Genomic DNA, 13,324 nt, shown 5'->3' on the forward strand with positions numbered 1-13,324 from the left:
TTATAACTGCCAATCAATTTCCAAAAGAGTTGCTATCGAAGTGGTTTTGCTTTCCAACGATTCGGTGCCATAGCTGAATATCCACAAATCGGTGGAGAAAACTAAGCATTCGCCAGCGCTCAAGCGTATATTCACCACTGGACATGGCCCTTGACACGGTTGCTTCGGTCGCAGGCGTATATCGAAATACCCAATCATTTGTTGTACGAAGACCAAACCTTGTACGTAAAGTTCACGCAGTTGCTCGCTCGCATAATTCTGTGACATTAACACCCAGCTTGAGTAGAATGGTTCTAGATGTAATGGATAGTAGTAGGGACGTCTGATGAATTGACGAGACGCCTTTACAGCACGCCGCTCACAGTTGCGCAATTGTAGGAACCACTTGTTGGTGGGTGTGCTGTTTTTGATTTTCTGCAAAGCCAATTCCAAATTGAAGAGTTTTTTCAGCATTAAATTTGTTGAGACATCGCAAGGATTGCTTTCTAGAAAATCCACTGGTGCATTGTACATTTCGTCGAGAAACCTATTGAGCGAATGTGGCTGATGTGAATCGGTAACAATAACTGGCCAGCCACGTTCCAAATAAAAAGATTCAAGAAATGAGAAAGTCACATTCGATGTGGTGGGAATGCGTTCTGAAAAGTAGAAAATTTTATCAAAAAATTTATTTAAATATCAATAAACTAATTCGAAATTCTGGGTTTGCTAGTTTGTTATAAAAATGCAGTTCATATTCTTACAAAAACTGTATAAATCAAAGCTGCGCATTGTTTTTTCAAAACGCGCGCAAGTAACTTGAGCCTTTATAGCAACAATGCGTAAGACTACACCGTAGGACAAAAGTCAACTTTGTTTGGTATCCAAAAAAAAATCTATAGAACCTATATTTAGTATATTCCGTCAATTTAATTTCTGAGAGGCACCTGAAGTTTCCAAGGAGAAACGTAAACAGAGGTATGCATTAGGTATTTCCAAGAAGCAAATATTTTATTCTTATTCACTTATTTTATTCATTTCTTACAGATTATTATAGTCCAGGAGCCAGGGGTCATTTTGACCTCATCGTTTTATGCCGACTGATTGTAATACTGAAGGCAGACGCCATCCAATGGATGACGAAACCAACCATCAGCTGGTCCAGTAGCGGTGGGTACGTGCGTGGGATGCTGCGAAACGTGTCGAAAAAAAATTTCTACCAACTCATTTTATACCGGCTGAAATTTTTTTCATGTATTGTTGACATTTATTAGAATAAAAAAAAAGTCAGCTGCGTGGTAGAGGGGGGAAAACACGTCTGTTGAACAGGTGAACTTGTAAAAAAAATTGAAAAGTAAAACAACTTTATGCCGATTGAAATTTGTTTACATAATTTTGGACACATATGAAAATATAATAATGATGGTCAGCTGGATTTATAGCGGTGGCAATGATTTGAAAAAGTCATCAAGAGAAATAAAATTCTAAATTTCGCGAGTGTTGCACCGAAACAAAAAATATCAATTGCTGGAAAAAAGATAGCAATACAAATGCAACGCGATTTATTTGGCCAATTGTTTTCTCTGTTGTTAGAACAAACATTAAATATTGACAAGGTTTTAGCATATCCTCTAACTCCAGTTCCCCTACCTTTGTGTCATATAGATGGAACGATATGCAAAACTGATAAATCGGTATTGTTAAAAGTGCTTCAAAATGAGATTGATAGTAACCCACCAGTAGGTAGGTAGGTAGGTAAGATGGCAAGAGTACCAACCCACCAGTACGGTGCGATGTAATTATTTATGATGGCTTTTTCAATATACATTTGATAAAAGACGTCCCGTCCTCATTTGGGAATGTATCAAAGAAGCTGATGCAAGTATTTACGAACAATAATGCCAACACTGTAATAATTGCCTTCGATAGAAACATATTTCCATCAATCAAAGACAATGAAGACTCACAAAGAAGCAGAATCCAAGGCAGCGTTTCCAAATAAATGGACCTGACCAAGTACGACCATCAAATTTCGCGGAGGCATTGAAAAATAATTCAAGATTGGGCAAATGATCACATGGCACCATTTATTGGCAATAAAATCATTTATGCAAATTATTTGGAATATCATAAATATCAAGTGTATCAAGGCAAAGTACAAAGAGTATCAGATCCATTGTTGGCATGTCTAGGTCACGAAGAAGCTGATACAAAAATAATTTTCCATGTTTGTCTGTTGACTTATGATGCTCATGTAACAGACATTTTAATTATTATGTTAGGGAACATGAATAACATCAAAAGCAATTTAAATGTCTCGATGCACGTTGGGACCGGCAACAATCAGAAATTTATCAACGTCACCAAGTTATATCAAACATTGGGTTCCAATTTTAGCTCTGCATTGCCATAAAACCATATAAAATTCTACGAAACTCACCAACATACATACAGGCACTAACTGACATTTCGAACATTCCAAATTGTGATCTTGATGAAGTCTTTGTAACACTGGATATGTTTGCCGATATATGCTATGACAGCAATTGAAGATATCAATGCTGCTCGTGTCGTAACATTCACGAAAGCATACGGTACGCATAAGGACTCGAACCCGATAAATCTCGAAAGAAGGATTGAAGGCTCATTGTTCCCGCCCTGTAAAACGCCCACCTTTGGAGCCATGCTCATCTTCCCGTGCCAACGGAATTATTACCTACCGAGTATGGATGGGACGAAAGCAATGACAAATATTTCTTCAAATGGTTTATAGGCGATCAATAGCCACCGACCATCACTAGCGTCTCTAATCTCGACACGAGCCCTTCTGGAATGAACATATTTATTCTCCCAATTTCTTTTGACAAATATTGACCTACATGACTTCCTCGATTCATTTGTATTTTACAGACGATGTCGAAACTGAAGAAGATGGTGTTTGTAACATAACATTCGATAACTCCGATGATGACAGTGACGAAAATAGCGACGCTGAGAATTAAAAAAAATTTTATTCTCTTTCATATTTCAATTATATTTTATATAATATTTCAATAATAAATTAAATATCTTATATTTCAATAATATATTAAGAATGTTATATTTTAATAATAAATTAATTTAAATATGATGAAATGAACCGAATATTCTATATTAATATGAAGCATGATATAATTTTGTAAATTTACTTAAACATATCTCTGGTAAATTGATAAAAGACCGCTTGAAATTTTCAAATATTATAGTATTAATAAATGAAAATGGAAAAATCAGCTGATTGTTAGTTGGGGGAAAAGACGTCAGTCGAAGCATTGAAAATTCCGCGCGCCGCCGAGATGTATGAACACAATGATACATTCTTGCTTCGGCTGACGGTCCTCCCACCGCTATAAACGTAGCTGACCATCATTATTATATTTTCATATGTGTCCAAAATGATGTAAACAAATTTCAATCGGTATAAAGTTGTTTTACTTTTCAATTTTTTTACAAGTTCACCTGTTCAACAGACGTGTTTTCCGCCCTCTACCGCGCAGCTGACTTTTTTTTATTCTAATAAATGTCAACAATACAGTAGGTTCTGTTTTTATGCGGCTTTTTTTTATGCGATTTTGAAATAGTGCGGTTTTTTTTTTAAATTACAAAATGCATGTCGACCTATCGGGAATTGTACATATAAACAAGATTCTAAACCAGCTAAGCAAAAACTCATCACAGATTACATCAGAAATGCTAACCCTACAAGTATGGAAGATATATAAAGATATAATTTTCAAAGATACAATATTTTGTTTATGCGATTTTATTTAATTATTTCAGATTCATGCGGTCTATGGAACGTATCTATAGTAATAATATGGGACTAGTAGTGCCCTTTTTTATGCGATTATTTCAGATTTATGCGGTTTTAGCATTTGAAACGTATCTATAGTTTTACTATAGAACTAGTAGCTTTTTTTATGCTGTTTTTTTTTATGCTGTTTCTTGTGGAACGTATCTACCGCATAAAAACAGAACCTACTGTACATGAAAAAAATTTCAGCCGGTATAAAATGAGTTGGTAGAAATTTTTTTCGACACGTTTCGTACCCTCCCACAATCACATCCACCCCAGGTGCGCTAGCTGACGTTCACTTTCCTTATTCATGAAAGCTAAATCACAAGTATAGTCAAGAATTTAGCGGTATAAAAACGCAGTCCAAAATCGACCCCTGGCTCCCAGACTATTAAGTTGTGGTGTTGATGTATGCAAAAAACTTGCAAAGTAGAGAAAAGTGAGAGATCAAAATCTCATTGAATTTTGAGGGAAAGTCGCAAGTTTTTAATGCAAGAATTAGCTGATTGCAAATTGCGATTAGTGTCAAAGTTCTAAATTAAAAAAAAAGGTTATTAAAATGGAGGTGTAAGTAAATATATCTTAGATAAAATTTATAAAATGTATTTCAAGTAATATATTAAATAGGAATCGGCCAATGATATAGAGGAATGTACTTCTGAACAATAGCTTTCAGTCACTGGTGCTGCAGTCTCCGAAAAACAAATGGAAAGCACTGAAGGTATATTTTGTTTTTTTATGCTTGTACTTCTTGGTTATTAACTAATTTGACAATATATTTATATACATACATACATGCAAAGACGGAAGCCAGGAAAATATGAAGAAAGCTGCGTTTGCCACAACAATGCAACTGCTAATGGAATGTTCTTCGGCTGACAGCGTTGATGGAATGGAACAAATTATTGTGGACCAAATAAAATCATGTGATGCTAAGCTCGTTATTTTGAATTTTATTTGCTTTTTTTTAATTAAATATGATAATTTTTTTTTAACTTAATACGAAATATGGTAATTTTTCCCGTCAGCAATTTAATAAGCTTTTGTACTTTTCATGTACTTTTTTTGATATTTTTCTCTTTCAGAGCAAATTCTCGGAAATTAAGATACTGGATAAATTTTACATGAAGAAACAAAAAATTATTGCTCAATTAATTTATTAAATGATAAATTGCAAAACCAAAAAAATAATTGCAATTATTAAGATATTAAACGATCAATTCGAACTTTCAATTTTTTTAATATCAAAATAATGAAGTAACTTATTTTCAATTTTTTTTATATAAAAAATAATTCACTTCAAATTCTTGATTTAAATATATAATTTTACAAAGAAAGTAATTTATTATACCTTTAGCTCTAATTCTTAGTTTCCGAGCACAAAGATAGCGAGCGGGATATGGCGATTCCCGGGATTCTCACAAAACAAATTCGACACCACAGTATACACAGATGGTTCAAAAATAGATAGAGTTGGAGTAGGTATATATGCTCATAGATTTAGAATTGGAAAAATCCTAATGCAATAGGCAAAGCTTGAAGGCTACTAATCCAAGCCCTGGATTCGGCTACAACAACCTCCAAACTGGTGGAACAAAGTAGGAATAGCCTAACTACCTTGAGTGAAAACCATATTGCTACCTTAAACTGGGTCCTGAGACATCGGAACATTGAAGGTAACGAGCAAGCAGATGGAGGGGGATCTGCTATGAATAATTTTCTTGCATAATCGGTATTCACACCACTGGGTGCAATCAAGAATGCAATTTCCTCAAAATATCTACAAAATATCTACGCGGAATGCAGATGGAGAGACTAGACAACATACAGGGTTGCCCATATTCGACGGCCCCATCTGGCAACCCTGTATTTTTTGACAGAGACATCAGATCGCTTAATGACTCACCGCGTTGGAAGCGTCAGTCCAAGCAGATTTTTACCATGGAACAGTACACGCCACGCGAGCGCTCCCAAATTGTTGAAATTTACATTCAACAAAAGAAGTCAAAAGAAGAAGAAGATGAACGCCATTGAAAATCCTCACGCCACTGAAAATCCTCACGAAATTCAAGAGGTACCTCTTTGCGACGAAAAAGTCACTGTTTGGTGCGGCGTTAGTGCCAAAACGATTATTGGGCCGTTTTTCTTCGAAAATGAAGATGGTTAAGCTGTTACCGTCAATCAAGAGCGTTATCGCGATATGATAACCAATTTTGTGATGCCAATTATTCGTCGAAAGCGTATGAGGCAGTTCTGGTTTCAACAAGACGGCGCTCCACCACACACAGCTCGCACCACAATCGATTTTTTGAAGAAATTGTTTCCTCGTCGTTTGATGTCGAAAAATGGCGATTTTGACTGGCCACCGCGTTCGCCCGATTTAACGCCACCTGACTTCTTCTTGTGGGGATATTTTAAATCAAAGGTTTATACTTATAAGCCAAAGACCATAGAAGAGCTGAAGAACAACATCCGTGAGGAAATAGCCGCTATTCCAGTCGAAATGTTAGCTAAAAGTATGGAAAATGCTGCAAAACGGGCACAATACGCCGTACAGGCTCAAGGCGGCCATTTGAGAGATATCATATTCAAAAAGTGATGTCAACAAATCTACTTGAACCAAATAAAATGATTATTATCGTCAACATCAAAAAATTATGTTTTTCTTTGATTTATACAAAAACACATGGGTCCGCCGTTAGCAGAACGTTATGGCCCACCTATAACCATAAACATACGTCAATATTGACAAATATGGAACGACGGGACATCTGGAGACTCGCGGCTGTCGTAACTGGCTTCTGGTCTATCGGGGAACAAGCAGCCAGAATGGGCAGCTCTCACAACACACACTGCCACAGCGATTTTCCATTTCATCTGTGAATGCCCTGCCTTATGGAAGGAGAGAATATCAACCCTTGGCAAACCACTGTTCAGAAGTCTCGAACAACTGTCTGGTTTAGACGCAGCCTAATAAGATTCTTAAACCGCTCATGCTGTAATTAACCGTTAAACAAGTTGGTAGCGAGGGTGTGGCAACAAAATGGTGTGGAAGCGTTAGGTGGATTTTAGAAGAATCACCTCTTTAACGAACCAATTACCGAAAAAATACCAAACATTTTATTTAAATCTTTGAAATTTTTATAAAACTTTGCTGATTTTTGGAACGTTTTTGTTTTAAGTTTGTTCCTACGATTTACTGTTTTTGTCGTTGTATATAAAGAAAAATGTCGCATCTCTAAAATCGTTAGTTATCGGACAGCTGCTTATTCAGACGTTTTTGCTTTTTTTTTATTTTAAAATTCTTTTTAACACCCGTTATATTTATATTAATATGTATATGTTGTATTTGAATTTTCTTCCATGAAGAAATGTAACGTTCGGTTGCAGGAAAAGTGTGATAATCCAAAAAAGCCACTGGTTTAGACCAAAAATATGCACCGGATGTCACAGAAATTTCTATGAAGAATCTCTCGCTGATTCCGAAAATCAATTTAATTGTTTTATAAAATGTTTAATCCGAATAGAAAATTAATCCATTTAGAAATGTTTAATCCAAAAGAAAAGGTTAAACCCCGTGAATCTACTCCAAAGAGGACGATGGGACTGTCCATCGGCTGGAAAGGTCATTGCGATGATTTTTTGGGATACGAACGGCATCATTCTCAATGATTTTTTAAAAAGAGGTAGAACGATCATTGGACGGTACTTAAGTCAGTTATTGGACCGCTTTCACAAAAAATTGAGCGAGACACGACCGCATTTGGAAAAAAAGAAGGTGCTGTTTCACCACGATAACGCACCCTAGTTGCCGCCACCAAACAGCATGAATTGCTGCCGCTTCCTCCGTATTCACCCGATCTGGCTCCCTACGACTTCTTCTTGTTCTTTAACGTGAAGAAATGGCTCGCGGGGAAAAAATTTAGTTCAAGCGAGGAAGTCATCGCCGAGAAATAAAAGATGTTAGCGAGTTTTGCTATCTAGGCAGCATAATTGCCAAGAATGGAGGTACTGAAAGTGACGTATCCGACCGTATAAATAAAGCCAGATCAAGTTTTTAAAAACTTAGAAATATTAGTAGACGTACCAAACAAAGAATTTTTATTACGAGTGTAAACATGGTTCGCTTATGGTATGGTTGTGAAACCTGGAAAGTAAATAACAGAATCTGCAAAAGTCTGTAAATCTTTCGAGGGTCGTTTAAAAAGTCGATAAAAAAAATGTATTTTTTGGAGTAAACCTTTTTATATTTTTCGATATAGTCTTCTTTTAGGCTTATGCACTTTGTCCAAACTTATTCTAGCTTGTTAATCCCTCCCGCATAATAGGATTTGTCGCAGTCTGAAAAATAACCATTCGTTTTTGCTAGCATCTCCTCGTTTGAATGAAATCTTTTTCCCGCCAGCCATTTCTTCAAATTGTGGAATAAATAGTAGTCCGAGGGATGTGAGAGAGCCAAGTTTGGAGAATAGGGGGATGTGAAACGAGTTGGAGTCCTATTGGCAATAATTTTGCGACCATAACTGCTGAGGCATGAGCTGGTGCGTTGTCGTGATGGAAAAGGAAAATCACTCGAGTTCCTCGTTTCGAACGATTGCCAAACACAAAGAAATATACCGAGCTGGCTGAAAGTTGGTGTGTATTCTTCTAAAAACTTTCCATGGACTTTTCAAATGGCCCTCGTACGTGATGAAGTGGGGCCACTTTTGTTTTTAGCTGAATAACGGTAAACTGCAAATATCTCGTATTTACTTGATTCCCAGCATCAGAGAGCGATCCTACATAATCTACCGTTCCCACGATAGTCGGTTCTACGTAACCAGAACGAAACGGATTTATATCCGAACAAGAACTGTCACCTCGTATATGCATGGAGAATGTTTATGCTGCTATAATTACAACAACAACATGATTTAAAGTGGCATTCAGAGCGCAAGAAAAAAATTCGTGAGCCGATGTTATCATCAAAATAGCAAAAATATTTTAAAGTAGAGAAATTACAAAGAAAAAAATCAATCCAAGTCTTCGAAACTATCCTCTTTTACCACTAATATAATGAACGTACAGTTATCAGTCTACTAAATTACAAGGATACATGACAAATTTCATCAAAATCGAACTAACTACTGAAAGTAAAGTGGACTCAATTGCCATCGTAACGATATTGTGTTAAGAAATTAATTTATATTGGCTCATCTCAGCGATTTTCTTAAAACCATCTCGTGATGACATTCTTAAGTATTGTCACTGATATAGGCATTAGTATAAACTGGAATAGGGGACTGCTCCTCTCTAGCTCCGATCTCACCCGAATTGACAAGCTCTAACTAATAACTTTTGGAGACTCATATCTATTTTAATATTTAAATAGCAATAAAAAGGAATTCACTTTAACACCCACACTCACAATCACACGTTTTTACTCACCAAGTGTCTCACAGAGCACACAATTCCCAGGTTCGGTTTCGTATCGACTCAAAGTATTGGTTGTCGGCGATACACTCTGCGCATCAGCTCTATCTGCCGCACGTTCGATCAAGCATCGACTATTATATAACGGTGTCCAATTCCAGTAGGGCAACACCTGCAGCAATATCAGCCTTCCAATGGCGCTCACAAACCAACTAAATTCATCCGACCAGTTGTAGAGTAAATACAAAGCGGCAATCAAAGCCAAAAAGACGCACGTTAACAACAAATATTTGTTGTTGCGACGCTGTAACAGTGGCTGACATATGGCACGCATTTCTGCGGCAGTGAATCCTTGCCTCTTGCACTCACCAAAAAAGTCAGTAAATTCTTTCTCCAATGTCTCCATGATGGCGCGTCTGCACGCGAACGCTCGGCGGTAGCAAATGAGCGTCGGAAGCCCCAAGTGGCGTAAGGTGATGGCGAACATGCAACTCAGCACTGCTGTCGTGGGCTGCCACCACACATGCGCTGTGGTCATATGGCTGGCTGCTGGCGCATTTGGCGATAAGCAAGTTAAGGAGTTTAAATTGAATTTAACACTTCATTGCATGTGAAATTGAAATTGAAAGCGAAATGACTGCGTGGTGCAGAAAAACAGGTTGATGTAGGGGGATATAATAAGAAGTGAAGTAGATAATTTAAACAAGTAGAAATTTGCAACAAAAAAAAAGAAGAGTAAGGAGGGAGTGAGTAAAGGGTGGGGGGAAAATGCAATAAACTCATCGACACAAATTATCAAAAAAGGCAAACATTCTCATAAACTAAAGAATGCCATTTCATTCATGCTCCTTTAGCCAAAGAGCGACCGGTCCTGGTTCTTCAATTTCAGTCCAAAATCCGGTTAATACTCATGATTCTGTAGCACCTATCGGTCCCACCGCTTTACTAATATTTTCGCAGATTCAGTTGCTGGCAATCATCATGAGTGGCTCGAAGTCGAAGGAATATGTTGATGGAGGATCTCCCCATCAAACTCAAGTTCGGGTTACCGAACCACTACAGAGTGTTCGAAGCGGAGGCAGCCGCAACCAGCCACTGTTAGAAAAGTAACCGTTAACTTCAACAGCCAACTAGTTGGATAATATCTCACTTAATTTTTCGCTGCATCTTAATACTTCAAAATAATGCTCATTTTGGCAGCGGGAAGTTGCTTAACGAATGACCTGGCTAGACAGGGGACCAGTGAGGTAATTTTCCCCCGAAATGAGAACGTTGGGTGCTTGTGCATACCTGTGATCTGCTTCTGAAAAAGTGGGATTCGAGCCAATCAAGCGAGTGCTAGATAGAAGACGTTCGAGAGAATTTCGGAGGTTAGTAAAGCTCCAAAATCAAATTATGTGGGCGTCCATTCCGATTATTGCTCGTTAGGTATCCGCGAAGTGAGACTTGGAGCGGAGCTAACTCAGCGCTTTCTCCACAGTTGTTCTGCTCTCGCGGGACTAAGACTTACGCATCTTGGCTCTCTCTGTTTTGCTACGTCTGCGGACATAACAAGTGATGATTTTTTTCCACCCGTCCTATAAAGCGTTCAACTCTACCATAAGTAGTCATCGTTTAGTCTTTATCATAACATTCAATCCCTTCCTCCTCCCTCTTTTCTGCCTTACTCTCTTTTACCGTTGCAGGAGTATCACAAGGAATGAATTTGTTAATCGAGTATTGGCCAAATTAATTGCAATACTGTACAGTTCCCACGACAGTAGGTAACCGGAACGACCCAGATTTATATCCGGCCAACGACTGTAACTTCAGCAGCATTTCCTATATATGTATGAGGAATGTTTATGCTGCTACAACAACAACAACGACAACAGTTTTTCAGATTAATCTATACTAATAGTAGCTGTTAGCAGCTACTTTAGCCTTCTTCTCAACCTGCGAAAACAGGACATCCATTGATGGATAAATGATTAGTTCGCTTTCATCAGCTCTACTTCCACAGATCCTTTACTCTTATATTCCTCATTATTTTCAGATATCCAGTATAGATTGGCAATATGCTGTCGAAGTGATAGAGATCTCCTGTATTCCTGAACATATTTTGAGTTAAATCCTTGGTTACAGTCTGATTGTCTCCAAAGAAGGTCAGTCCAATTCAACAGGAAACTCTTTTCATCATAGTATTCACAACTGTTAAAGTTTTGAATCATTTATCATCTCCTTTGAACTTTACCTTGTTTTTCGTTACAATTTACTGGGTAATTTTCTGGAATAATGCAGCCGGAAAAGCCATGCCGGTTAACAGTAAGCGCTACACAGGCATAGTGAATAATTTTTTGAAGACATGGGGTACGGATGATCAGTACGGCGTGTCATACAGCCAAGCCGCAATTGATCTTTTGGGAGCCAAGTTCAGTAATCATGTTATACCGCCATCTCGTCGATTGTCATTAGCCACCATTAAACAATTTAGGAGTAATCTTAGACAGTTATATTTTATGAAAATACTATGTTGGGCAATGTGACAGTGCCTTTGGAATTGGTTAACTAGAAAATAACTTTATGGATTTATAAGCAAACATCCTCATTCTCAGGCAGATTACAACAGCGTAGTATTGTAAATTAACAGAACATCAGCGTTAAAGGCTTGCAAAGTTTAAAGAAATATTTTTTTTAAGTTTTGAAACAAAAAATTATACTTTAAAGAATTCTGACCCATTGACTCCAGAAATCTAACTCCGCAGTGCATCATTAACAGCTCTTATACGTCTTGAAAATCAATTTAAAGTGGTAAATATATAAGAGCGCATCTAAATGAAAACTTTCCATAGGAGATCCCTATTATTCTTACACCCATTACATCCCATAGAGTATCCCTTTATCGAAAAGCAACTTTTTTTTATAATATTCACCAAATTTTTTTTATTGAACCAACACATTTTTTAAATTAAAATTGGAAGAGCCCAAGCTAACATACGTTAAGTAAGTTCACTCTGTTGCTCGATCTCTTTTGCACTGCTTCATAAAGCTGCGCATGGTAGTACATTCTTCAGTATTATTCCATGCAGATGTCGGGCAATTTTGGAATGTCTCCATTTTGATACAACCCATTACCATGGCGCTGAAGGGTGCGCAGAGCGAATGGAGTCTATGATTTGCCAGTTTTTCAGCAAATTCCGGATCTTTGCTAATTTTGTCGGCAATTTTTGTCTTCATTTCAGTGGCCTTTTCAATACAAGTCTGGAATGATTCCTCCATAACAGCCGCCATCTCCTCATTGTCCTTCACGGCTGTGGCGAGCAGTTCCTTAAATTTATCCTGGTTGAGTTCACCGCTCTCTTCCATGACTTCGGTTTTATTGAAGATGCATTCAATAAGACACTGTGGATGGCAAAGCCATGAGTCAAAGAATTCGAGTTTCATAAAAAAATATAATTTTTTATTTTGTTTTAATCGCTTACCGGATTTGGATGTGGTCCGTGTGGATGTGGTCCGTGTGGGTGTGGTCCGTGTGGATGCGGATGTGGCTGCCTTGGTGGGGCCCCAGGTGGAGGTGTTGGTGGTGGTCCGGCGTATTGATCACATTGCTTCATTAGCTCGTCAGTGCTTAGATCAGGCACGGGGCAGCACATGTGCGGAGGCTATTTGCGCGAGAACGAATATTCAGTAAAAATAATGCAAATAAATATAATCACCTGATATTCTGTTCACTTACAATATGACGTGGAGGTTTAGTGCAATCCACACTTGCATCATCCGCACTGGCGTAGCGCTGAAATTTAATAAAATTTATACACTTTCTATCTTGTTTTCAAAAATTTGCCTACCCCAAACACGCAAATCAGCACGAAAAATATAACGGTTGCCTTCATATTTTGACCACAATAAATGACAAATGACTGATTTTCATCAAATGTGAAATCGGCATTTTATACAAACTTCAGTTATGAATTGCTCTAAAAAAAATAGCCATATGTTAGCACGCTTCAGTTGTGTTGGGCTGAATCACGGCTTGGATGATTTCATTTGATTAGGTGCTAGAAAGCGCGAATATACACAATTATAATAATTGTTATATTCACTCTATAAGTTATCTAA

At 37.6% G+C, this 13,324-nt stretch overlaps 2 protein-coding genes across 3 annotated transcripts; both read right to left on the reverse strand.

The window, feature by feature from the left end:
- Positions 1–9,770, reverse strand: LOC128867888 (uncharacterized). Its single transcript, XM_054109466.1, has 2 exons — positions 9,242–9,770; positions 1–638 (listed from the first exon to the last, which is right to left on the reverse strand). The coding sequence occupies exons 1-2, from the start codon at positions 9,762–9,764 to the stop codon at positions 1–3; spliced, it is 1,161 nt and encodes a 386-aa protein (XP_053965441.1). The 5' UTR covers positions 9,765–9,770.
- Positions 9,771–12,138: 2,368 nt separating this feature from the next.
- On the reverse strand, positions 12,139–13,117 carry LOC128866656 (general odorant-binding protein 66). Of its 2 annotated transcripts, XM_054107556.1 has the most exons (5): positions 13,054–13,117; positions 12,942–12,998; positions 12,728–12,867; positions 12,688–12,697; positions 12,139–12,607 (listed from the first exon to the last, which is right to left on the reverse strand). In XM_054107556.1, the coding sequence occupies exons 1-5, from the start codon at positions 13,096–13,098 to the stop codon at positions 12,215–12,217; spliced, it is 645 nt and encodes a 214-aa protein (XP_053963531.1). In that variant the 5' UTR covers positions 13,099–13,117; the 3' UTR covers positions 12,139–12,214. The 2 variants fall into 2 exon arrangements, with proteins under 2 accessions (XP_053963531.1, XP_053963530.1); XM_054107555.1 differs by having other exon boundaries at positions 12,688–12,867.
- Between the last annotated feature and the right edge of the window lie 207 nt (positions 13,118–13,324).

The sequence above is a fragment of the Anastrepha ludens genome, chromosome 6 (assembly GCF_028408465.1).
Source record: "Anastrepha ludens isolate Willacy chromosome 6, idAnaLude1.1, whole genome shotgun sequence".
NCBI lineage: Eukaryota > Metazoa > Arthropoda > Insecta > Diptera > Tephritidae > Anastrepha > Anastrepha ludens.